The sequence below is a fragment of the Mesoplodon densirostris genome, chromosome 18, assembly GCF_025265405.1.
Source record: "Mesoplodon densirostris isolate mMesDen1 chromosome 18, mMesDen1 primary haplotype, whole genome shotgun sequence".
Lineage (NCBI taxonomy): Eukaryota > Metazoa > Chordata > Mammalia > Artiodactyla > Ziphiidae > Mesoplodon > Mesoplodon densirostris.
In genome coordinates this window covers 24,483,722-24,510,650 of record NC_082678.1, presented here as the reverse complement: position 1 = coordinate 24,510,650, position 26,929 = coordinate 24,483,722, and the positions used below count along the sequence as shown (strand labels likewise).

The 26,929-nt window shown below is 52.0% G+C and overlaps 1 protein-coding gene across 1 annotated transcript in view; it reads right to left on the bottom strand.

Moving 5' to 3' along the window:
• Positions 1 to 2,424: 2,424 nt before the first annotated feature.
• Positions 2,425 to 26,929, bottom strand: part of RGS9 (regulator of G protein signaling 9) — a 76,999-nt gene continuing 52,494 nt past the window's right edge. The window contains exons 9-17 of the mRNA XM_060081129.1: positions 26,120 to 26,182; positions 17,129 to 17,158; positions 16,337 to 16,398; positions 14,417 to 14,530; positions 11,001 to 11,116; positions 7,503 to 7,590; positions 6,875 to 7,013; positions 5,178 to 5,263; positions 2,425 to 2,722 (exon numbers count right to left, since the gene is read on the bottom strand). Of these exons, the coding sequence (XP_059937112.1) occupies positions 2,548 to 2,722; positions 5,178 to 5,263; positions 6,875 to 7,013; positions 7,503 to 7,590; positions 11,001 to 11,116; positions 14,417 to 14,530; positions 16,337 to 16,398; positions 17,129 to 17,158; positions 26,120 to 26,182 (873 nt within the window). The 3' untranslated portion in view covers positions 2,425 to 2,547. The remainder of the gene's footprint in view (positions 2,723 to 5,177; positions 5,264 to 6,874; positions 7,014 to 7,502; positions 7,591 to 11,000; positions 11,117 to 14,416; positions 14,531 to 16,336; positions 16,399 to 17,128; positions 17,159 to 26,119; positions 26,183 to 26,929) is intronic.

Below are 26,929 nucleotides of genomic sequence, written 5' to 3'. Positions count from 1 at the left end.
TCTTAAAAAATTCATGTACATCTTGCAGTCTAATTCATAATATATTCATGATTATTTTAGTGTGAAAATTTAAAAATTATCTAACTTCCCTCCCATTGCAAATCTTCAAGTAAAATTGATGCCCCAGGCTGGGTATGCTCCTGGAATTCACTGAGTCTGGTTTGAGAAACATGGATCTGGTCCCAACCCCTCATTTCAAAAATTATGAAGCAGAGAGGTGAAGTGACTTGCTCAAGACCACATGGCTAGCGACAGAATGAGGACAAGAGCCTAAGAGGCCTTCTCCAATCCCAGGGCTCTTTCCACCCATCCATCCATCCATCCATCCATCCATCCATCCATCCATCCATCCATCCATCCTTGTAATATGTTTATGCAGAATTCACTAGATCTAAAGCATCAGATTCCAAATAGTGAGTGAGATACGGTCCCTTCCCTCATGTCACTCAGTTTACAATGGTTCATCACCTGAAATTTCTGCTTGAGGCGCTCCCCTTGAGTTGGAGGACTCCAACATTCTTCAAAAGAGAGATGAACAAAGCATCTCTCTAGCTGCTCTTCCAGAGTGTAAACTAGTCTATGACTGGGGAAGACGGGGAGAGTAATAGAATCCCTTTGCTAACATGAAACCAAGAGCCTCAAACCTCTTACAATGGCCTGGAAAGCCCTCGATGGCCTGCCCTGCCCACCTCTTGTACCACTGCCCCTTTGTCTACCAGGCTCCTTTCACCTGGCCTTTCAGTCTGAGCCATTTCCCACCTCTGGGCCTTGGCTCATGCAGCTCCCTCTGCCTGGAAAGTTCTTCCTGCCTCACCTGCACTCCTGCTATGGCCAAATCTTTTTCATCCTCTGCTTATCCGCTGCCACCTCAGAGAGACCCCCTGAGTCTACACACGCCGCATCCTCCCTGCTACGGCACCATATGCATTAAAGCACATTCTATGGGTTTTATCATATTTTTGTTTGAGTTGCCGATTGCAAGGATGGCCTCAGTTCTTCAGCCCTCCACATCTCCCCGTCTTTTGCCAGGAGACTTTGAAATTTCTCTCACTGAAGAGGTAGAATCGATTTCCCCAGCCCTTGATTCTAGGCTGGATTTGTGACTTGCTTTGGTTATTAAGATGAGGCACCAGTTCCAGGCCTTCATCTCAAGAATCTTATGTGCTTCCACCGACTCCCCTGCAATTCTGCCATCCTCATAGGATCATGCCCAGGCCAGGCTGTTGAAGGATAAGAAACATGTGAGCAGAATCCTTCAACTCATCCCGGCCTAGGCTGCCACACATCAACCCTCACCAGGCATGGGAATGAGCCCCACCAAGATCAACAGAACCACAGAGATGACCCTTTATGCATAAGCCATGAACACTTATTCTTCTATACCACTCTAGTTGTGTGCTTGTTTGTTACACAGCAGCAGCTACCTGATACACTTGGCTTCCTTATTTTTTTGTCAGTCCTGGACTATAAGCTCCATGAGGCAGGGACCATGTCTATTTTATTCACCAATGCCTGGCACATAATAGGTGCTCAGTTAATTTGCTGAGTGAGTCTTCTTGATGTAGAAGGTCGGTACCTTGCTCATCCACTTGCTTTATCTCTTTTGCATTCTTACACAGGTGTACAGGAGCAAACCCAACTTCAAGAATTACCTTTAGGCCTCCAAGGTCAGAGCTGGAACTGTCCTGACCACCCCCACCCCCACCCCTGACCACAGGCTGGCCTAATCTAAAGCTACGGAGGAGGGAAGGACCAACATCTAGATAATATCCCAAAGAGTACTATCTTTGACCCTGACTCATTTTGAAAATGTCACAGATCTCTAACCATCCCTCCTCCCATGAATGAAGACATCAGCACCTTCGTCCTTTAACCAAAAAGATGCTCCATTTTACCTGGACTTCTCTGGAGGCCTCTGGCCTAAGTCCTTCATTCCTACAAGCTACTAATTCTCCTAGCATCATGTAAAAGGGGGATGGGGAGGCAAAAGCGAAGAAGAGAGCCCACCAACCCTCAAAACTTAGGACTAAGAACAAGCTCAAAAGAAATGTCTCAGCAGAGCTTCTCCAGGCAGGTGTGACAGAGGGGCCCCAGGAAAGGGCATCTACAGGGGAGCCCTGCAGCCAGCCCCTGGTTGGGGGGCCCGTCCCCAGCTGCTTTAGAGGCAGAGTCTAAATTGGAGAGACGGGAGGAGGAGCTTCTGGAAGCTACTGGAAACAAACATGCGGAACGACGCCCTGGGGGTAGTTAACCACGCCCTTCTCGCCAATGGGGGTTCAGGAAGCAGCTTTTCTCTCTGGTTCTCACCCCCAAGGACTCCGGAAGGTAAGAGAGGCGATGTCACAGCAACGGAGTCAGGTGCAGCCCCCCTCTCTCCCCCTCCCCCGTGCCCGCCCGGCCCCTTGGCGATCTGGAGGGGTAGGAGGAAGCCCAAGACAGGGGTCCGAGGAATTGGGGGTGAACCCGACTGGCCCACCGCCCCATGAATGGGGAGCAGAACCCTCTAGACTCTCCCCCACCCCCAGGAATAAATAAGTAACTGTGGATTTATTTGGGAGGCAGCTCTTTTCTGAGTTGGCTCCTGCGGTCCAGCCTGCTCATGACCTGCGTGATGTCCACCGTGTTGGCCGCTTCCCGAGCCTTGGCTTCTTCTTCCAGCTGCCTGAGGACGACGGGGCTTGGGCTGGAGCGCAGGGTACGCCGCATGAACGGGAGGTTCGAGCTGAAAGGGAGGAGAGAACGGTGGTCGGTGGAGGGTCACACGCTCCCCGAAGCGACACTGGCGCATCTGGCGGGAGGTGAGGCCGGACTCCGGATCGGCCCCTTATCCCCGCGGGAACCTCAAGGGGGGCCCTCAGAGGCACGTCCAGCCGTGGCTCTTTTCTCCCCGCTGGGAGGATGGGACCAGACTGAGGACCAGCTGCCATCAGATCTTAGTCTTAGACGCGGCCAGGAAGACTCAGATGGTGCCAAGTACAGACCACCTTTCATGAGGTTTAGAAATCAATGAGGCATCTTATCTTCCTGGAGGCCCTTCCAGAAAGAAGCGGACAAGGAGGGTCTGGATACTGGAAACCCAGGGGTTCTTGCCTCCAGGGAGAATTGGAACGCTTGTTTTCAAAAGCCAAGGTTCTGGGGCTTCCCTGGTGGCGCAGTGGTTGAGAGTCCGCCTGCCGATTCAGGGGACGCGGGTTCGTACCCCGGTCCGGGAAGATCCCACATGCCGCGGAGCAGCTGGGCCCGTGAGCCATGGCCGCTGAGCCTGCGCGTCCGGAGCCTGTGCTCCGCAACGGGAGAGGCCACAACAGTGAGAGGTCCGTGTACCGTAAAACAAACAAACAAACAAACCACAAAAGCCAAGGTTCTGCAAAGGAAGGAAAGAGCGGGGCCATCGAAGAGCGAGCCTGCACGGGCAGAGCAAGGGGAAGGGTCCTGAGGAGGGTTGATGAGCAGGCGTGCGCTGTGTGTCTGCGCCAGACCCGGCGGACCCTTCCTCCAAAGCACTGTGCGCATGCGCGAGCCGTCAGCCCCTTCCACGAAAGCCAGTCGTGGATCCCCGACCCCAAACTCTCCACCAAGACCTCGGGAGCCACGACAAAGCTCCAGGTATCTGAGTGAGGCAGGCGATGGAGAGCAGGCTTGGAAAATAAGCATTTCAGCAGCAAGGGGAGACTTAAAACCTAGGACCTCCCCAAATTTCAGGACCACATCAGCCCCTGGAACTCTAGCATCCACCCTAGGGAGGAAGAGGGCTCCCCTACCCGTAAGTCGGGGCTCCCACCAGCCCTGCCTGCCTGGAGCTCCATTTAACTTGTTCTGGAAAAAATTAAGTTTTGTGCGCTGTCTCATGCCTGAGAGTCACGGGACAAACTCGTACCCGCCCTGCCATCCCCACATAGTTCCGGGCCGGGCTTCCCACGTCCCACGGGGGTGTTCTCACTCCCGGTAGCGCTGACAGCATCACCGGACCGCGGTACCCGACCTCACAGGCGAGCACTGCACCTGTGGTCTAGTGCCGCCCCAGCCAAGCACCCGGATGCCCCACAAAAGATCTCAGCTGATTTCTCAGGTCTGTGCCAACTTAAAAAACATCTGGAGAGAGACGTACGAAGCTCTCCTCCCTTCCCCACTACTTTCTGGCAGAACTTCTGGAGCTATTATGGCCCTTTCTTGTGGCTTAAAGAAAAGCTTTCAAGTCCCCAGGGACACTGAACTCCCTTCCTTACGCCGTGAACCTAGAAGAATAACACCACAAAGACCTCCTTTCTCTCCTTTTCATAACAGGGCCATTATCCTCAAGAATGAAACCAAGTTGGGTTTTTTTTTAAGCTTCTTTGACAAAGGCTCTGGTCCAACCACCCCTCTTTTGAATTGACTGGAGACTCTGGAAAAAGAGCCCAGCGTGGGCTGAGCTGGCAAACGGTGGGGGGGGGACATCTACTAAGGGGGGGCGGGAGGAGGGGGGGACAGGACATGCGCTGGCGCTGGGAAAACCTCCGCCAAAGTCCTGCGTCTTTGTTCAAGCTGCCGTTTGGCTACTCTTTTGAATCTTCAGTCCCTGTAGAGTTTTCTTTTTCCCCCAGATAAGGAGTTCAAACTGCCCCTCAGAACATTTCATCCTTTGCCCAAGGGCTTTGCCAGATGGGATGCTCCATATCTCCAATGAGGAAGGTGAGAATGAATAAAGAAGGCAGTCCCCCCAGGTCAGCAAGAATACTTAGAGTTTCCCTGTACATTTTCCCTAAGAGTCTATATTTTTCTTGGGGTGCAATCTGCTCTTCTCTCCACGGTCTTAGGCCATTACAAAGGACATTACCAGGATGTAGCTAAATTAATTCTTACACATCAGTTTGGAGGTGGAGAAGTGTAGCAATTAAAAAGCCAATGAGATGCTTCCATTTGTAATAAAGGTCATTATCCCAACTCATAATCAAAACTCTTTGAAACCAGTGTTAGGGAAACAAAACTTACTGGCAGTAATTACTATGTACATCTTGCCAGCGTGATTTCAGAGCATGGTGAAGACAATAAGGCGGTCAGACCCTAAGAAATACTTCCCCGTCCCCAATATTTTCAGCCAGCAAATATCTTGATAATAGCCATTTGGCTGAAAGAGACCCTCCTTCCCCTGTAAACAAAGCAGCAGGCAATGAGTGATTGCAACCCATTCCACTTGCCTTCTCTTGGTGGTTCCCTGAGGTTCAACTGCTTTGGCCAGCATTTCCTTATAGACTGGGGATTTTAAGTAGCGGGCATAAGAGTCCTAGTGGGAACAAGAGAAAAACAGTTATTATGAGAGGGAAAGTGTCACATCAAACGAAGACACTTGCCGTTTCCCCAGCCTTCCCTCGGCAGTGAGATTGCAAAGTTAAGAGGATTTGTATCCTTGTGTGCAAGGCATTCAGAGATGTGTGTCTAAAGCCACGGTGCTCAAGTGCGGTCCCCATGCCGGCAGCATCCATTTCACCTGGCCACTTGCTAGAAATGCACATTCTCAGAGATCCGAGGTGTGGGACATGCTGAGTCTTGGCCAGATGTTGCTGCCTTTCACGCTAGAGAACCCTGGTCCATAGCCGCCCCCGAAGAATCTCGAGGGCTCTTCAGCGAAGTACGCCTGGAACAGCAGACCCTTGCTTCCAACCTTGCCCACCCGCTACCTCCACTTTGAAGCCCACTCACAACCCCTTCTCCCCTGAATTTCAGTAGAAAGGCAAGAGAATACCAAACCCAACCCAACCAAAAAAAGCCCCAGGCTCAGACTCCTCTTGTGTGGCTATTTGCTGGGACCCTGGCAGGTTCAGGGAAGTCGCTTCCTGAACGCTTGCTCCCCGCAAGCCGAATGCAAACTCTAGTCATAACATACACGGGACAAAGCCCACAGAAAACATCTAGGAGAATTTCTCAACAACCAATTGAGAATTTTAAAAAATTTATTGAAACGGTACCATTCTAAAGACTAAGTAGTAGCAAAGTCATGAGAACTGTGGGCAGAAGACCTAAATAGACATTTCTCCAAAGAAGACATACAGATGGCCAACAGGAACATGAAAAGATGCTCCACATCGCTAATCATTAGAGAAATGCAAATCAGGACTACCGTGAGTTATCACCTCACACTGGTCAGAATGGCCATCATCAAAAAGTCTACAGATAACAAATGCTGGAGAGGGTGTGGAGAAAAGGGAACCCTCCTACACGGTGGGGGGAATGTAAATTGGTGCAGCCACTATGTCATGACGGTCTATATGACGACTGCAGAGTGAGAAGCCTTAAGAAGGCACGCAGGGGCTTCCCTGGTGGCACAGTGGTTAAGAATCCACCTGCCAATGTAGGGGGCACGGGTTTGAGCCCTGGTCCGGGAAGATCCCACATGTCGCGGAGCAACTAAGCCCGTGCACCACAACTACTGAGCCTGTGCTCTAGAGCCCGCGAGCCACAACTACTGAGCCCACGTACCACAACTACTGAGCCCACGTGCCTAGAGCCCGTGCTCCACAACATAGAAGCCACCGCAATGAGAAGCCTGCGCACCGCAACAAAGAGTAGCCCCCGCTCTCAGCAACTAGAGAAAGCCCGCATGCAGTAACAAAGACCCAACACAGCCAAAAATAATTTAAAAATAAAAATAAATAGATTAAAAAAAACAGGGCACACAGCCTCTTCAGGCAGCCCTCCCTGGCCAGAGGGCCCAGGAGCACAAGGAGGGGCCAGCCCAGCGGGCAGGAGGAAGAGACAGCTGACAGCCCTGCATCTAACACCGCAAAGCAGTAACCACGCATTCTCTCCCTTTTCCCCACATCTAAAGAACCCTCCCGGTACCTGGGGAGGGAGGCGCTTCCAGGCCTCCGTGCACCCTCACCATGGCCGCGCCTACCTTCTTCATGAGCATGTAGATGTGGGTCTGCGCGGCGTCCAGCACGTAGCGGTGGGGATGCTTCAGCCCCTTGACTGTGATGTCCATGGTTTTGCCGTCTATGTTTATCCACCGCCTCGCCCCTGGGGCCAGGAACAGCCTGAGACGGGGAGGAAGATGTCAGCAAAAGTAGCCAGACCAGGTCAGTGAATGAAAAGTTCACAGCTGCTTGGGAGCGAGGGGTTGACAGTCGTGGGTTGGGTCCCCCGGGGTGAAAGTCGGCCTTTTTTAAGGAGACACTAAAGCATTTGAACAGGCCGTCAAGCAACGTTTCCTAGAAGCAAGAAAACAGCCCTGCCAGCATCGGGAATGTGAACTTGTGTTTGACTTTGGAATTCCCAACCTCTGGCAGAGAGAGAGCAAAAAGTGGGTGGGGTGACCCTCCCCCAGCTTTCTCCCAGGACCTCCAGCCTCCCGGAGCAGGGGTGAGGTGTCCACAGCGCGAGGTGAGGTGACTGATGGGGACGCGAGGCGTGGGGGGCCTCCATCCAGTCTCCGACCTCAAGCGTAACCGGGGGGGGGGCGTGGGGGGTAGCTGGGGTGTCGGGGGGAGGCGTCCCCACCAATCTGGCTTGTAAATCATCCTCACTTGTAAATCTCCTCCGCTTTCTCCTTGACCTTGGACTGATCTCCGTACTTCAGATCCTCACAGGCTTCCCAGAATCCCAGATTCTCCCCTGCGCGGGTTGGGGGGGGGGGTCGGGGGAGCGGGGAGGGTCCACGGGGACAGCCGGACAGGAGTCCAGATGGGAGGGGAAGGGAGGAAAGAAGAGAAATGGGTCAGCTGGGGTATATCCCATCCTGGAGCAGTGACCACGTCGGGGGCGGGACCACACGTCCTCCGTTCAGAGCCCGGAGAGGCTTGTTACCCCAGTGAGCGCACCTACGTGCTCCGGGGGGGCACGTGCCCTGTGTGCAGCCTACGTGTCTGCCGGGAACCTGCGCTTTCCCCCAGGGCACACAAGTCAGAGCTCAGATGAACCCCCAGAGGCGGTCTCGTTCCTCTTCATCCAGGATGTCGCACACATTGCTTGGACGAGTGACATCTGATTAGGCTGGGACGCATGCGTCGCTGCTCTGTAGGTTTGCTCCGTGAAGGGTCCTGGTGACTTTACTCCTGGTCGATGACGCACGTGACTGCCACCTCCTTTGTGCACAGAGAGCCCGTCTCTTAGGGCTCCTTGCAGGGTGTATTTCAGCCAAAGACCGTCACGGAGACGCTGCCGAAGCGGCGATGCTGACGGGCTGGCTCTCAGGAAGGCCTGGTCACCTGAGCCGGAGAGTCTGCACCTCTGGTCCCAGGAGGAAAGCCAGCTGCTGCCCCACCCCGTTTCCTTCCAAATTCTCTAACTGGAAGGGGGTTCTCCCAGCCCCCAGTAGTGGGAACACCTAGGTGCACCATCCCAGGTGGCCAGTTTTCGCCTGAGAAAATAAACGGGGTCACTCCAGTGGGAGAGCAAGAGCTTATGTGTGCATGGGTATGTGTGTACATTGTGCGTGCGCATGTGTCTGTGTATTCGCGTCTGTGCATGTGTGTGTGCCTGTGTGTGCATGTGGGGCAGGGGGGAGGTGAGTCACGGAATGCCACAGTGGGCGGAAATGGACCAGACCATCCCCTCCTCTCCATTCCTAGTATTCTCTGGAAGGGTCCCAGGTATTTTAGACTGGAAAAGTTTGCACGATCCTAAGGTAGTTGACCTCTGTCCCATAACTCTATAGAGATCCTTCCTCTTCAGCATAAAATTCAGGGTGTTCTTGGGACCGAGATCACAAGCATGAGTAAACAGGCCAGCAGTGCTCTTAAGTGACAGCCATTGGTCTTACAGCAAGTGCCCTGTAGAGCACCTTGCCCAGGGCAAGACGGTTAATTGCTTAAGGGTAAAATTAAATGAGCAATTATTCACGCTAGTCAAAAGGCGGAAACAACCCACACGTTCCTCACCAGATGAATGGATAAACAAAATGTGGTGCATACATACAATGAGTATTATTCAGCCTTAAAAAGGAAGGAAATTCTGACATAGCTACAATGTGGATGAACCTTGAAGAGACCATGCACAGTGAAACAAGCCAGACACAGAAGGACAAATACAGTCTGATTCCATTTATATGTGGTCCCCAGAGTAGTCAAGTTCACAGAAACAGAAAGTAGAATGGTTCCCAGGAGCTGGCGGGGAGTGCAGGGGTGGGGAGTTAGTGTTTAATTGGGATAGAGTTTCGGTTTGGGAAGGTAAAAAAGTTCCGGAGACCGGTGGTGGTGACAGGTGCACAGTGATGTTAATTTCACCGAACTCTACACTTAGAATGGTTAAAATGGTAAGTCTTACGTTATGAATATTTTACCAGGGTAAAAAAAAAATTAAATGAGCACAGAAAAATGTGTACGTGAATGTTCATAGCAGTACTACCCATAATAGCCAAAAAGTTGAAACAACCCAAATGTCCACCACCTGAGAAGTAGATAAACAAAATGTGGTATCTTCACAGAATGGAATATTATTTGATCATGAAAAGGAATGAGGCACCGTTACATGCTCCAACGTGGACGGACTTTGAAAATACTATGCTAAGTGAAAGAGGACAGAAAGCCACATGTGGTATGATTCCATTTATAGGAAATGTCCAGAATAGGCAAATCCATGAAAATAGAAAGTAGACTAGTGGTTGCCTAGGGCTGGGGGTGTGGGCCGGGGAGTTGGGAGCAGAGGAAGCCAGAGAAATAGGGAGGGACTTCTATGGGTCAGGGGTTTCTTTTTGAGGTGGTGAAAAGGTTCTAGAATTATATAGTGGTGATCGTTGTGCAACTCTGTGAATCTACTACACGGCACTGAACGGCACACTTCAAAAGGGCATGCAAATGATACGGTCTGTGAATTTATAGCATGTGAAGTATATCTCAATTTTTAAATTTTAATTAAATGAACTGATTATTTACGTGTTCTGTTCATACTGGAAGCCTCGGGAATCTCATCCCGAGATCACCAATAGTGCTCTTTTAATAACGCAGGGAAATCTTGGGGATGGATTCTTAACCAACACTAAGGAACGCCTGGGTGGGATAAGCTCAGGGTGTAGTTTGTTAACTGACCACTAGATGGCGCCGGATCCACTTATTCACCAGTTGCTTCCGGCCTGTTCTAAAAGCAGCTCCCTTTCCCATCCAACTATTCTGGGGTTTATTACCTCACGGCAATTAGGCTTAATCAGAAAAAAGCGATTTTCAAGAATCCATCTTAGCATGTAATGTGTGCATCCGGCAGTCAAACAGGCTCATGGCAAGTCCCGTGGGATACTTTCAGGTGCAACCTCACAGGCCAGTGGGTCTTGGGGAGCCAGCCTGTGTCAAGGCTCAAATGCGATGCTCCCCATGACTGGGGACTTGGAGAGAAATAAAGGAACCCCATAAAAGTAAATTTTTCAGGGAAGGTGGTGAAGCCCATGGAATGCTCCGCCTAGGGAAGTTGGTCCTGATCTGGGCTTTGCTTTTCCCAGGTGTCTCCCACTGCAGTGTATTTACGAGGCTGAAGGGGCCTCCCATGATGAGCCGTCCAGAGCTGGGGTATAGAATATGGCCCCATCCATTCCATTCAAATCCTCCAAGGAAGCAGACCAGGAGCTGAGACAGTGGCTCTCGATCATGGCCACATGTCAGAATCACCTGGGGGGGTTTCAAGACTTCAGAGATTCCGCCCCAAACCAATTAAAAAGGAACCTCTGGGGATGGGATCCAGGTGAACTGAACGGGCGGCCACCGCAGAGGAGCCCTGAGCTGAGGAAAACCAGGCACATGGCGGCAGCAGACCTGGGAGCTTGGGGGTGGGAGACCCAGGGATCAGGGTGAGCCAGTGAGGGCAGCCAGAGGGGATGGAGCCTTGGAAACCTGAGTCATGTCCACGTGGATTCTGTGAGCAAAGCAATTCCCCCCACTGTGGGGCACCTGGGAGCCAATGGAGAGACCGGGTCCAGGATGAGAGTCAGCCCGAGCAGAGCTATGGAAACACCGGCCGAGCATCCTCAGAGCCCTAGGCTAGACATTCAGGAATATTTCTAAAAGCAAATATTTTATTTAAAAAACTCAGAGACCCACCACTGAATTCTTTCTTGAGAAAGTACTGGAAGCTCTGTCGACCCTTGGGGTCTCGGATCAGCTCGCTGAAGTTGAAGGCCCATCGTTCCACCCGCATCTTGGTTGGGATTTCCACCCTACAAGGACCACGATGTGTAAGTGCTCCAGACACTCAGGCCGCACCCAGGGGACCTGCGTGCGGCGAGGGGGCTTCAGCCCCTGCTAACCTCCACGGGTCCCCCGGCCCAGGGCACGACCCAACCTTCCCCTCCCCCATACCCGCACAAACAAGCCGAGTAACCCCCTTGCTTGGAAAATGCAGCCTCAGACACGTCCCCTGGGCCTCGTCTCAGGATCTGGCCTCCCCAGCGGGGGGAAAGGAGGCCCCCAGCAGAGAGCCTCACGCTAAACCTTCAGGGCAGAGGGACATGCACGCCTCCTCCAAGGCCTGTGGAGACCAGGGGGCCAGCCTACCACACCAGACCAGAGAGAATCCCAGAACGGCCCCCGTGATGGGTGCTGTGGCCACTGCCACCCCCTCGACACCCCTTTCCCATGGGAACACCTGGTGACCCTTCCTGCCCTGCTTCAGGCCCTGTGCCCCCAGGCAGATACCCCACAGGCCCTGCCGGCAGTGCGCCCTCTCCCAGAGCCTCCCCTAGGATGCCAGGCCCGCTCCACCCCCGCTCATTCTGAACATGCTTCCATCTCAGGAAGGACACGCGAGCCCAGCTAGCATGGGATGGGTCTCACGGTCTAAAAAATCCAGAAAACTGTTGGCTTTTCTCCTATTCCTTATGGAATTCTCCGTAACCCAACACAGCCCCTGGGAAACAGGGGTTCCCAAGTCCCAGACACCACGTTGCCCACTGGTGCAACAGCTGAAACCATGACTGGGTACAAGTGATGTCTGTGGGATCTCAAGTCGGCCAGGCGAGCTTACACTTCCCTAACATCAGCATGGAAACAATAAGAATCCCAGAATAACAGCTACCACTTACGGAGTCACCATCTGTGACGCGCTATGCTTTACACACATACCCATCACTGGGTCCCTAAGGGAACACGGCCAGCTGGATAGCATCATCCCCACTGTATTTCCAAGATGACAGAGGCTCAGAGAGGGTAAACCCTTGCCCGGGCCCACACAGTAAGAAGCAGGGCCCGGCATCAAACAGGTGTGCCAACTTCAGTGGACATCAGAATCCCCTGGGAGACTCATTAAAACACGGACTTCTGGGTGGCATCCCCCAACTTCCTGATTCAGTCTCGGGTGCGGCCCAAGAACTTGCATTTCCCATGAGTTCCTGGAGGATGCTGATGCAGCTGGTCCATGGCCAACCCTGGGAGCGGATGCTCCGAGCCAGGCTTGTGAACCCTCGCTGCTCACTGAAATCAGTGGGCTGATGGGGCTCGGGAGGTAAGCCAGGCCAGCTAACAAGAGGCTTTGGAGATAAGGGCTGGATACTGGGGTTTTGTCTGCTTTGTTTTGTTTGTTTGGCCGCACTGCGCAGCACATGGGATCTTAGTTCCCAGACCAAGGTTTCAACCCGTGTCTCCAGCATTGGAAGCGCGGAGTCTTTACCACTGGACCACCAGGGAAGTCCCTGTTGTGTGTGTGTGTGTTTTTTTTAAGCTTCCCATGTTAATATCGTTCTAAAATCTAAACCATTAAGAAGAAGGCCTCCCATTTTTGAGGGTGAGGTTCATCTGGCGTCCAGCCAGTACCCTCTGATCAAGGGCTCCTACATAAGCATCACTTCTTTTCTTCACCAGCAAATCTCTACCTCAAGCTTCCATACTCCACTCTCCATTTCACATAGCATCCGGCAGCATCCACGCCTCCTTCCCAAACCCTCTCAGGACAGTCCCTGTCCTGGCCAGGTGGCCCTGCCTTTTCCCCCACAAGAGCCGACTTCTGCACATCCTTGTGTACAGGAAGGTGCTGGCTGCCTCTCCCTTCTGATAACTGCGAGAGAGACACAAGCTCCAGAAAACCGTCCTAATAACTGGAGGCCGCGGAAGACTCCCCAGAAGATGGTTCTAGAGTCTTGGGCTCTGCGGTTGACCCCCGACTCCAGATGAGTGCCCTCCTTCACCTGTCCGCTGCCCATAGCAGGCTACACGGAGGGGGTGAAAGGCCTCTGCAGCTACGCCTGCTCACCTGGCCGGATCTGTGCCACCTGGGTGTTCCTCACGCCTTAGGTGGTGATGGCCTTGGCGTTGACCCAGCTGTGGCATGCACCTGACGCTCTCTGTTTTTCCAGCCCTCCCACCCACCTCACACGCTCCTTCCAGCCCCTTCTGCCCTCTCCTGCTCCGGCTTTCCCTCTGAGTTTGCCCTCCTCTTCCTCCTCCCTATGTTAGCTTGGGCTTTTCCCTTCTGCATCTTGGCCTTTGCCCCCTCTTCCAGACGACAGATTTATGCAGGCACAGGTAGCAGCAACAACTGTTCAAATTTCATAAACAGCAAAGGAGTGAGTGGTGTAACTCCCCAAGGAAGGTTTAGGGCTCTGCCTTCCAGGAACTTATTTTTACTCTAATCAGAAGTCGAAAATGCAAAGCCATAAAGATGATTGTTTTCTTTTCAAAAACGATCTATGGGCTTCCCTGGTGGCGCAGTGGTTGAGAGTCCGCCTGCCGATGCAGGGGACACGGGTTCGTGCCCCGATCCGGGAAGATCCCACATGCCACGGAACAGCTGGGCCCGTGAGCCATGGCCGCTGAGCCTGCGCGTCCGGAGCCTGTGCTCCGCAACGGGAGAGGCCACAGCAGTGAGAGGCCCGCGTACCGCAAAAAAAAAAAAAAAAAAAAAGTGATCTATGTATTTGTTAAAGCAGAGTTACCACTTGACCCAGCAGTTCCATTCCTAGGTACATACTCCAGAGAAATGAAAAACATATGTCCACATAAAAACTAGCACACAAATGTTCATAGCAGCATTATTCACAATCGCTAAATGGCAGAGACAACCCAAATGTCCATCAACTGATGAATGGGTAAACAAAATGTGGCATATGCATATCAATTAATGTTTTTCAGCCGTAAACCGGGATTGAGTATGAATACCTGCTTCAGCATGGATAAACTTTGAAGGCATTATGCTAAGTGAAAAAAGCTAATCACAAAAGACCACATATTGTATGATTCCATTGATATGAATGTCCAGAATAGGCAAACCTGTAGAGACAGAAGGTTTAGTGGTTGCCTAGGACTGGAGGGTTTGGGGGGAGGGGGGTTTGGAGGGTAATAGCTAAAGGGTAGGGGGTTCTTATTTGGGTGATGAGAATATTTTAAAATTGTCGTGATGGCTGCACAATTCTATGAATATAGTAAAAACTGTTGAATTGTACACTTTAAATGGGTGAATTATACGGTGTGTGAATTCTAACTCAAAAAGTTACTTTTAAAAGGACCCCGATATCTCGAATACATACAGTTTGGCATTTAAATCCCAGAACTGGGTGTCATCTGTTACCCAAGGATTGCTAGGAAGGCAGCCCGACATGATGGCGTCGTTGGACGAGAACTGCTCACTGTACTTGACGATCCTGAAAAACAAACAGAAAGTGATTTCCTAGAAGTTCAACAGCCCAGAGACCAAATCAACACTCAGGTTGATCGACCAGCCTGCCCTCCTCCTTAGTTACATACTTGTTACTGACTTCTTAGAAAAACGCTCTAACAGCCCTCAGGATTGGCAGGTGTTAAACAAGATCTGTCCTATTCTAGTTGTGAAATGAAACGTCGTCTCCCAAACCAGTTCTTTGTGACTAATCTGTACGTATTTCATTAAAATACAGCCTCTTTACATTTGATCATGAGTTTTCAAAATGCAAAGCTGACTCTTTGCACGTGTTCAAACAGGTGTCTTGGCACCATCTTGGAAGCACAAGGTCGCCACGGACTCGGTGAGATTCTGTTGCCACTCTGGGGTCTACCCTTGGTCAAATAATGTGTGCATTTGGGAACTCAGACCCAGTATTCAAAACGGTGGTCTCACTGAGACAGGTGTGGGCAAGAGCTAATTCCTCCTAGTCGGGTTAGACCTTCTGAGTCAACACGTGTCCTGGTATCTGGCAGTTTGGAAAAAACCTGGCATGCCTTCACCCTATAGGTGGGGATTGCATCCGGAGTATACGCGTAAGGCACCTGCCATGAAGTCTGCCCACAGCCATGAGAGTTTGATAGAACAGGACCATGCCTGAGAGATACACCAGAGCTCCCGGTTTACAGTTCTGTGCAGAACTCAAGCCCCTGGGCTCCATTTCCCCCACGACCTTATTTTTATCAGACCTTTACAGTGGAGTAGCTGAAGGGAAGTGGAAAAAATGCATCCACAGGTCCAAACACTATAATGATGTCAAAATTATGGTAATGAGGCTCTGAGACAAATAAAAATTGGAAAGTGGGCCTACGAAGCATCCAGTGTAGCCTTTGAACCTCCTCTAATGGACTTTCTATTTGGTTTCATGAAGATGGGTTTCTGGAACATCAGAGTAGATGGGTCTGACTTTATCACAGAACAATGAGCATTATTATAACCCAAAGTGAGCGCCCACTGAGCACCCGGGTGCAGACCCATCTGTGACTCAGCAGCCACAGACAGAAGTCACTGCAAAAGGTGGGTGAGGTCAGGGCATGTGTTTTCGGGCAGGTGGTAGTTTTGCAAACTGCGGGTTTGGGAGGATGTCAAAAGATATTTGAAGATTTTTACAAGGGCCTAACCCTAACCACATTGGAAGAAAAAGGCACTGGACAAAACACAGTATCTCTCACTCCGATCAGTACCTGTGGTCAAAATAAATGACTAGTCATGTCGTGTGTCCCCAGAAATCAGCCAAGTCCATTTTCAAGTGTGCAGAAAAATCGCAGAGCTAGAAAGGTGAGCCTCCAAGGAATTCCACATTTTGAAAGGGTAATTGCTTACATTTGGGGGGCACTAAACCTTTTCATGTCTTCCAAATAATGCCCTCTGGGAGACTGGATCAAAGTAGCCTGAACATTCAAGAATCAAACATAAATTTCCAGTTTCTCCCAATGGGATTTTTAATCAAACATTAACAACGGATACTTATCAGTACATTGAACACAGAATCCAGCCGGTGAACTTCTGACTCTTCCCACCTTCCCATCCACACAGGCAGGCTTGTCTAGGACCTCACCCAACCCTGATTTTGCCTAGCCCGAGACCTGGAGACTGAGTGAAGAACCAGGAACTAAACCCCCAAGAGACTGCTTTTGTCCCTGTGAGTCCTTCAGGCTCTTACGTCAACCTATGACTTGTCAAGTTCACCTTGAAGCAGTTCCCCTCCTATTGTGCAAACCTCACCAAGACCAACAAAGCAGGGACATACCCGCCAAGGGACACAGAAGACTTCACCGTGGACCTCATTAAGGCTTGTCGGTAATACATGATCTGGAAGAGACACAGTTGTTAGATGTCCATCTGCCCCACAGGGGTGTCGCCAATGCCGACACATATATATGGCTCCAAACCAGAAGCCATGTCCCCATCAAAGCACCCCATTCCATTCCCTCAAGCCGGCCACCCCAGGACCAGCAGGGCTCAGGTCTGCAGCAGATGGGTGGCCCCCAACTCCAAATAAGGAGCCTCCTTCACTCATCTCATCGTGTGTTAGTCTCGGAAAAGGCACCAACTGGGAAAAAAAAAGTTCTAAGGTGCGTTAAAGTGAGACATGGGATAGACACAGAAGCTTAGCTTTTCCCCCAAATGCCTCTGACTCACAGAAGCAGATCTAACTAACCTCACGGCCAGCACTTCCCAGGGCTCTCTGTCTTGCACCCCGGATACAAGATTTGCCAACAAAGGTCGCTTGTCACCCTGGACAGATGCTGAGCGGCCCTGTAACTGTAGCAGCAGGAACCAGGGTGGATGCATCCGCTCCACGCCCCTCAGTTCTGTGCCCATGGAGGGCATTTCACATCCTGAGCCTCAGCATCAGCTCCAGCCAGATCTTAGATGAGATGCTTTGGCATTCTGTGCTGTCCGTTAATTGGGAAACAACTGTTTGAACGTTACACATGGTTTTCATTTCATCACTGAGTGCAGAGCAAGAAGCCAAAGTACATATGATTTGTTAGAGGATTAAAAATCAGACTTCCCTTGAAACTGGGAGACTAATTACCTCTTTTCTGACAGAAACCACTGTTTGTTTCTGTAAAACAAAGAAGCAAAAACCATTAAACAGATGTCATGAAATTATTACAGTCCAATTACCCATTTGAAAAAAAACCCTTCCCCAAGAGAAAACTGCCCGTCTCTTTTGACTTAAAAGATAGAATTTCCCCATCACCACCCCTTCCACCCTATTCTACACAACTTCTAGAGAATAAGATCAGCTAAGAGGTTTGCTGAGGGAGGGGATGTTTTACCACTGTAACTTTATCCTACTCTCCTAAAAGCCGAGATGAATTGAAGACTAAGTTTGGGATTGCTCCCAACCCACCGTAGAGCCTACAGAAGGTCTGAAATGGAATGGGGGGCGGGGGGGAGAAACTAGCGACTTGACCAATACCATGTTGTGGGGGGAAAGCCATGCTGTCAAAGCACACAATTAAAAGACTCAAGAGAAGCCTCCACTGCAAGCTGAGTCCAAGAGCTGAGCTGTAACATGGAAGCGCTCACACCGGGCCCTAACCTCTCTGAAGCTGCTGAAGCAAGTTCGTGTCCTCTCTCTGGACCTTTCGAGTCATAGCCGAGGAAGGATGGCTCCAAGAGGGGCGCCATGTTTAGGGTCTTGGAAGCTCCTGGAAACCATTCAGACCTGTCTCCTACTAAACTCTCCTACCATCCGACATGCTTCCCTGGTACCACTTGTCTGCCCCATGCAAATCTTGGAGGCTGGGCACGGTGGGTGATTCCAGTTCAGTTTTCCTAGGTCTGGTCCAGGGGCTGCCTGGTGCTGACTCTTATACTTCAAGCTGAGCATCTAATTGCTGGCTGCTAAAACCCATGCTGCTGAGTGCAGCCAGGTTTGCGCTTGAAATAGAGTCAGAAGTCCAAGGAGGACACGATCTCCCTTAGCCAGTTAGTAAAGTAAGTACTGGACCAGAGCCCATTAATGAGGAATGAAGGAAGGTCTGATCTGGAACGTCATACGCAAGTCTCTCCTTTCTAATCCACACTGGGTTTCATTTTGCATCATTAGATTTTTTTTTGTTGTTTTGCGGTACACGGGCCTCTCACTGTTGTGGCCCCTCCCGTTGCGGAGCACAGGCTCCGGACGCGCAGGCTCAGCGGCCATGGCTCATGGGCCCAGCCGCTCCGCGGCATGTGGGATCCTCCCGGACCAGGGCATGAACCCGCGTCCCCTGCATCGGCAGGCGGACTCTCAACCACTGTGCCACCAGAGAAGCCCTAGATTATTTTTATGTGCTTGCTTTTTGCAGGAAATCCTTCTTCCTGGGTGGGGTAGGGAGAGTTAACTCAGAAAGGTAATGAGCAGGTAGGCCTCTCTTAACTGCCGCCCCCCCACAAACTTCCTTCTTCATAGCACTGATCACAAGTATAATTAGATATTTGTTTGTGTGACTCTTTGTTTAATCTATGTATCACCCATTAAGCACCATTAAGAGCAGGAAGACCATGTTTATCTTCCTGAGCATAATGTATGGCACAGAGTAGATGCTCATTAAATGTCAAACAAATGATGACTGCAGTGTGCTTGGAGGCCCAGAAAAATGGAGATGTATTTTAAGGTTAACAGAATATTTTTCCACTTAAAAAATTGAGAACACTCCCCAAATATTTTGGCAATCACACTGATTATCTGTTCCAATTCTCTAACAGCCCTAACATAGGGCTGTTTTAGAAGACACATGTTTCAGGTAGAAAAAAACCCTGGGGTCAGAGTAGGGAAGCTGGACTTTTGTGTAATAATAACCACCAAGCAATAGTACAAAGCAATTTACACCTCTCTGAGCCCTTACAGAGTTTGAGGGAGGAAGGTTTTATTTTTCTGATTTTCAGCTGAGGAAACCAAGGCCCTGACATCTCCTGGTCAGTAACTGGCTGAGGGTGGATTCAAACCCAGATCTGCCCTTTGCAAAGCTGAGGAGTGATCCAGGAAAGACAGAAAATGATCTGCTCTCTCCACCAATGTCTTCCTCCTTGCCCTGAAGCTGAGGATACCGCCGAATGAAATGTCTTCTCTGTCCGGCCATTTAGTTTAAAATTAAAACAAAAAAAGAGTGCTAGGGTCCCAATCACAAGAGGAAGCACACACACAGAAGACACTCTGTAATTAACACTAGTGATGGTAAAACACACTCCCAGCTAGAAGAGAAATAAGATCTGGGGACCTAAAGCACAGCATGGTGACTATAATTAACGATACTTGTGAGTTGGTCAGAAAGTAGAGCTTAACTGTTATCGCCACAAAAATTGCAATTACGTCAGGGGATGGAGGTGTTACCTCACCTCGTTGGCAGTAATCATTCTGCAATATCTACACGCATATCCAATCACACATTATACACCTGAAACCTACATATGTGACGCGCCAATGATACTTCAATGAAGCTGGAGTCCGGAAGCACGAACACTGGTATGAAGATGGCAACTGTACTACCAAGCAGACACCATCCTAAACACCCTCTTTTGAAGCGCCCAGGCCCCAGGATGAGCCGTCCTGGGGGCCACTGTCCTCTGGCCTCGGGGACCCTGCGTGGACGAACACAGACAAGACAGGCAGACTCTCAGCCTGTCCGATGGTCTCTGGGCTCCCCGGGGAGCTGTCCTTGCAAACCGGTCACCAGCACACCCATTTCTAGTCTACTTAGCGTGGTCTGACTTCGGCTTAATACCTTTATTTCTGGGGTCATTATCTCAAGCTTCAGGGTTTTAAAATTTTTATATGTTAACTCCCTTCTTGACTTTGCTATCCTTTTAGGGCTCTGTGTCGAAGGTGTGGTTTGCTGTGGGTTTTCTGAGTCACCAAATTATCAGCTATCTCCTGGGAATCAGACTGCAGTGGATTTGATTGAGTCTAAGAGTTTGCCCACCTCCACCCTGGATGGTCCGTGTGGATTTCAGCATTTCTAGCTTTAAAAACAGCTGTCCAGGGACTTCCCTGGTGGTGCGGTGGTTAAGACTCCTCACTCCCAATGAATGGGGCCTGGGTTCGATCCCTGGTCAGGGAACTAGATCCCACATGCATGCCTCAACTAAGAGTTCGCATGCTACAACTAAGGAGCCCATGAGCCATGACTAAGGAGCCCACCTGCCGCAACTAAAGACCCAGTGCAACCAGATAAATAAATAAATACTAAAAAAAAAAAAAAAAAAGCTGTACATAGGATCTGCCTCCTGTGGATTGACATACAAGGTATCTCTGTGCTTTTAGGAGTGCATGTGTATCTGGGCAGTGAGGGAGAGGGTTCTGGACTTTTCTGAAAGACGGAGAGAGAATTTGATGGGGTGGGAGTCGTTAGAAGAAAGAGTATCGCTAGCCAAAGGCCATAACATTAAAGTGCAGTTATTAAAAAATACACACACACACACACACACACACACACACACACACTTCTAAGCAATTCAAAGAAAGCCACCTCATGGTAAAATAAGAAATAAACATTTGTCGCACCTTGGAAGGCATGCACAAACCCCGGCTTTCTCAGCAGCTGGTCCACCTGGGATGAAGTCACTTCTTTATCCTTCATCCCAGTGACACATTTCGCTATAACAGGAACCCTCCCCCTAAGGAATTGTCAAATACTCTGCATTCTTGAGATTCTGACTTAGGATTTTTCACTTGCAGAGTTGCCCAAATAGGGACGCATCCAGATCTTGTTTACACAGCTCTGCAGCCAGCTTGCTGGCCCTGAAACCCAGATGCAGGCTGCAGACGACTGTCACAGGGCAGGAGGGGTCAAGGCCGTGCCCTGGGAGACCCTGGGGTGACAGTGGACAGAGGCGCGGGAGCCCCAGAGAGGGGTGGGCAGGGACCCTGGGGTCAGGCAGCCAGGCAGGAATCTGTGCAAACAGGGCTGAGAGCCGGGCAAGCCATGGAGTGAAACGCAAGGCGGGGAGAACCACAGGGAATCGGGGAACACAGGCCTTGTGAGCAGAGAAAGGGTCAAAAGCCAGAAACCAGGAAATCCAGGAACTGAGGCCGTTAATGCAAAGCAGACAGGTAAGAGATGGGGGCAGCCGGCCAGCCAAGGAGCCGAGAATCCGAGGCTGTGAGCATCCGAAGGAGGTCTGTCCTGCCATGTCCTTCCCGATCAGGCCGGGGGGGAATGACCACACAGCTTCTAGGGCCCAAGGCAAGATGAAAATGCCCGGCCCCAGTCCGAAAAAGTAGTAAGAATTCTAAGACAGCAGAACATCAAGGCAGGTGCGGACCTGCTGAGCGTGGAGCTGGGGGCCTGAGCACAGGCCGTCTGCTCCTGAAAGGGGCCCTGGGTGCAGGACCGAAGGGTGCGGTCGGGGAGCAGAGGTGGTACCCGGAGGACCTAAATGTCCCCCTGGCTGGCCCAGCCTGGGCAAACGGCTCAATCTGTCTGTTTCCGTTTTTGACCTCTGAAAAAGGGAACTTATATAAGCCTCACTTCCCAAGCTGCTGGGAGAAGGTAATAAAATCCAGCAAAGCTTCTAGAAGCTGTGTGACGGACATCAGGGCACGTCAGCAGGACGCGGAGTGGGCTCAGGGGCCTGTCCGCTGGGGCGCAAACCCCAGCTTCACCGTCGAGACGTGTGACTCGGATACGTTGCCTGGTCTCTCGGCCTGTCTCAACTATGGAGCAGAGATGCTAAAGCTTCTACCTCGTGAGCTGCTGAATCTGCACAGAGCCCTGACCAGGGGTGAAGCAGCCGGCCCCATGGCCGGCACACAGGGAGCTGGGGGCAAGCCTCAGCCCTCCCCCTGCTACCACCGGTCACGCAGGAGCCCCAGGAAGACAGCCGTTTGTCCCCAGCTGGGGGAATACATGGCGGGAGGGGTTATAGCTCACGGAGGGCTCCAGGCGGGGGGCTCTGCAGAGCACAGGACTTCCTGCTGTACAGCCACACTTCTCTCCTTCGCCCAAAGGCCGGTGTGGCCGCCAGTGTAAACAGTGCTGTTCTCAGCAGCCGTTCGAGACACCAGGCAAGGGTGTGGACACTGGTGTGGACCTGCCTCCCCCCCCACCCTCAGCCAGGGCAGAAGGATGAGAAGAGACAAGGACAAGAAGGAAACTGGCGAGGGACAGTCCCCCAAGCAGGGTCGAGGGCCTCCAGACCCCATAAATGCTCTCTGGCAGCAGGGAGACAGCTGTAATGACAGTGAAAGCTGCAGTGTACACGTCGGATCCCGTTCTCGACACTTCACATAAATGACCTCGCTGAGGCCCCCGAAGAAGGAACTATTCTTGTTCCCATTTTATAGATGAGGAAACTGAGACTTTGAGCTCAAGAGCTTGTCCAAGGTCACAGCTCCAGGGGGTGGCCGACCTGTACTCACTCTGGCGTCAGAGCTCCCTCGAGCACACGGCACTGGCCCTCGTCACAAAACGACCCTGGTGACCCTGTCAGGGTCGGGGAAGGAGGGCCGGCCTCGGGCACTGCTGCCCACAGCAGGCTGGGGCCCGGCCACCACTCAGCCCCTCCCTGCAGGGCCAAATCCTCTCTGAGATAACGGGAAGGTGGCCCCCCACCTCCAGGCATCAGGACTGAGAGAGGACACGCTCCCTATGTGTCACCCTGGCTCTGGCTGGCTCCTCCCAGGGCTGGGTGCCCCAGTGGCCAGCGGCCATCAGCTTGAGGAAGCGGGTCACCCAGGGTCGTGGACACCTGCCAAGCCCACAGCCTCCTTCCTGTGCTCAATGGTGTTTATGGCTCTTGGATCATTTGCCCCTGTTTAAGGAAAAAAGAGATCTTTTCAAGAATTTACGAATTCTTGGAAATGGGCCATCTCTTCAAACCGGCACGGAGAGATCTTCTCTGAACGAGGCAGCAATCTGACACCTCTGCACCCCCAAGGCCTCCTGGACACACGCCCCGTCCTCTGGACCCTCTCCTCTCAGGCCAGGTAAACGGGGGACACTGGGTCCCACTGTGGGGAAGGTCACACAGGTAAAGCCCAGCCCCTAACAGTTGGCTGTGACCCGCGCTGGCCGAGGGGAGGACGGAGGGGCCCCGAGCCCGGGAGGATTACGGTTCTTTGTTCTTCTTCATGCACCAGGGCAGCCAGAGTGCAGACAGGAGAAAGAGAGCTGGTGGCAGAGAGACACAGAAGACAGAGGGTAAATGGCAGTGATAGCACCCTGGTCACACAGCGCCACGGCCGCAGCCTCACCCCCCGCCCGTGTGCGGACTCCAGGCTGAGAGCATCGCCCGCGTCTGCCAGGAAAGGGGCTCGGAGAGCAGGAGGCATCTCGGCCCCGAGGCTGCCCGCCAGGGAGCCTGGATACACTTCCACAGCGGCGGGGCCTGGACGCCCTCCTGGGAAGGCTCCCCAGATAGCACCGAGAGGAAGCGGCTCACTCAGCATCTGCGCTGTCCTGCCAGGGCTGAAGCTAGAGATCCCGCCCCACGCACGTGTGTGCACACACATGTGCACAGGCGCGCACACAGACACATGCATACAGCACACATACACACACAGACAGATGCGCACACACACACATATACACAGACACACAGAGACACATACACACACGTACACACATACACATACATACACACAGATGCGCACAGACACACACATACACACACAGACGCACACACACGGACACACAGACACAGACACAGACACACACGTACACAGACATACACAGACATACACACAGATGCGCACACACAGACACACACACATATACACACAGACACACACAGAGACACACACGTATACACACACAGAGACACATACACACACGTACACAGAGACACATACACACACGTACACAGACGCATACACATACATACACACACAGACGTGTGCACACAGACACACACAAACACATACATACACACAGATACATACACACACGGACGTACATACACAGGCACATACACACACATACATACACACACACAGAGACACACACACATACACACATAGACACATACATACACAGACGCACACACACAGACATATACATACACACACAAATGGACACAGATGCACAGACACATACGCAGATGTACACAGATGCATACACATACATACACACATATGCATGCACACACACAGGCACACAGACACACACAGAGACACAGACACACACATATGCAAACAGATACACATACACACACATATACACACACAAACACATACACACAGACACATACACACGTACACAGATGCACATACACACATATGCACGCACATACCTACATATACACATACACATACATGCACAGGCACACACATACACAGACAGACACACACACACAGCAGTGCCTGGTCCGAGCGAGCGCCGGGCCTCCCCCTCCCCCTCCCCCCGCCACCACAGAGGTTCCCACAGCTGCCTTATCCATAATAACTGCAAATCTTCCAGCTGGTTCAGTATTTTCCTTGATGACTGTTTCCTTAGTAACCAAGCCTGACAAGGCCCTGGCAATTATCTGTTATCTGACGAGGGGGATGTAGGAAAGGCCGCTGCAGGCTGACAGTGCCAAGCGTGCATCAAAGGAAGGGTGACTCTGAATTACAGATGAGGGTCCCAGCAATGTCCCCGGGGGATGCCCTCTGGGGACACGACGTCCCCTCCAGGTGGACTCCAGCCGAAACCGGGGCCTCTGGCCCACACACTGGGGGGGTCCCCAAAGCCATCCTGAGTTCCAGGTCCCGGTGGGCAGCATACCCAAGTCAGAGCCTCCTGGCCAGCTTTCGCCTGCTCCTTCCTCTTGCCCCTCAACTTCCTTCCTCCTCCCTTCCGGGCTCACCCCCCACCCCCCGGCTCCCGCCCAGGGCTTAGGCACTGGCTCACGGATGACACGCTAGGCTAGCAAGGCCCCTGACCCCTTGCTGCCCAAAGACAACGGTAGACAGAAAGCAAGGAAATCGTCTACCGCTAGTTTACATGGGTTTAGGCTGGTTTACTGGCATCTGTGGTTCTCAGCTGGGGCCATCTCGGCCCCCCGGGGGGCACCGGACAAAGTCTGGAGACAGTTTTGATGGTTGGGACTGAGGGGCAGGCAGGGAAAGGCTCGGAGCTACTGGCTTCCAGGGGTTGGAGGCCAAGGGAGGCTGCTGAACTTTCCACAATGCACAGGACAGCCCCCAGACCACGGTCTGGCCCCAGGTAACAGCGCCATGGTCGGGAAGCCCTAACCGGGATGCCCACTCTTTCAGCAGCTTCTGCACCATCTTTCTTTCTCTTTTTTTTTTTTGCAGTACGCGGGCCTCTCACTGCTGTGGCCTCTCCCGTTGTGGAGCACAGGCTCCGGACGCACAGGCTCAGCGGCCATGGCTCACGGGCCCAGCCGCTCCACGGCATGTGGGATCTTCCCAGACCGGGGCACAAACCCGTGTCCCCTGCATCGGCAGACGGACTCTCAACCACTGCGCAACCAGGGAAGCCCTGCACCGTCTTTCTTTAAATAAAAACCCATCTTAGGAAATCGGCCACCCATCATCCACGGTGGCCTACTGGGGGGAAAGGGTCCTTTTAAAATAAAAAGCACAGGAGAATCTTTGCAAAGATCCCACCCAACGAGATGCAAAAGAAAGTGGGACAGTCCAGGTCCTGTCACGCAGATTAAGGTTTAAACCCAAAGTTGATTCAAGGGTTGTGAGCCTGGGGCCTATAGACTTTGGGGCGGGGGAGGGGGGACTGGAGGAAATTGTGTGCGAAATGCCTGTCTGTGCACCTCTGGGTGAAACGGGTTCATAACTTTCATCAGGTTTTCAAAGGGGGAAGTGACTCAGAAAAGTCTGAAAACCAACCATCTAGATCCCATTGGCTCTGCCCTGCACGCTGCCGACTCCGGCCTCTCTTGCCCAGAACCCCTGCCATGGCCACCCTGCTCTGACACCACACAGCCCACAGGCCTCCCCTCTTCGGCAGTCTCCAAGGGGAGGTACCAGTGCCCCACAGACACAAACAGACAACAGACATGTGGACACCTTCCCAGCCTGAGACCCTGACCTAGGCCCCTCCCAGCGTATGCAGCAGAGACCTACCTGTTTTACCTCAGCGTCACTTGGATCGGTCACTCGGTCCAGGCCATAGTCCAGCACATCATTCATTCCCGGCTTAGTGGGAAAACAAAAAGAAAAACAACATAAGAACCGTTGCTGGGAGAGTCTCCAGTTTCTGATTAACTTTGGATCTTGGTCAAGCTGCCAACCGTGAGACCAAGCTGAGGGTCGTGGCCCAGCCTGTGGGGAGCTACAGGGGTGTGTGCGATTCTCCAGGTGAGCTGGTGAGTTTCATGGGGCTATTCCACCACCACAGCATCCCAAGAACCTAAAACAGAGGGATGGAGGGAGGGAGGATGGATGGATGGATGGAGGGTGGGTAGGTGAATGGATGGATGGATGGATAAGTGACGGATGGATGGATGGATGAGAGGGTGGGTGCACAGATGGATAAACAAAATGCAAACTCAATCAGAGTTCACTGGGATTAGCACGTGGGACCCCCGACTCCCTTCCCGCTCTACAGTTCATTGTGTTGGAGAGTCCAGGCTTCCGTCAGGCACCCAGAGGTTCCAATCCCGGTTCTGCCACTTCCCAGCTGTGAGGAAGATCCTGGAAACCTGGAATCTCCTCTCCGCCCTTCCCACCCCTGAGAACTGCAGACGAGCCCTCCTGCCTGTCAGGTTCTTGTGAGGATTTAGCACGATGGAGTATGAAGCTCTCAGCAGAGTGTCACTGTTACAAAGCAAAGGCTGTGTTCATCGTAAGGGCGCGTGTGTGAACACCTGGCCCAAAGCTGGCCTTGGTGTCTGCCTGTCTCCATCAGGCCTCCCCAGCCAGCCCCGCTCGGTCTCTCAGCCC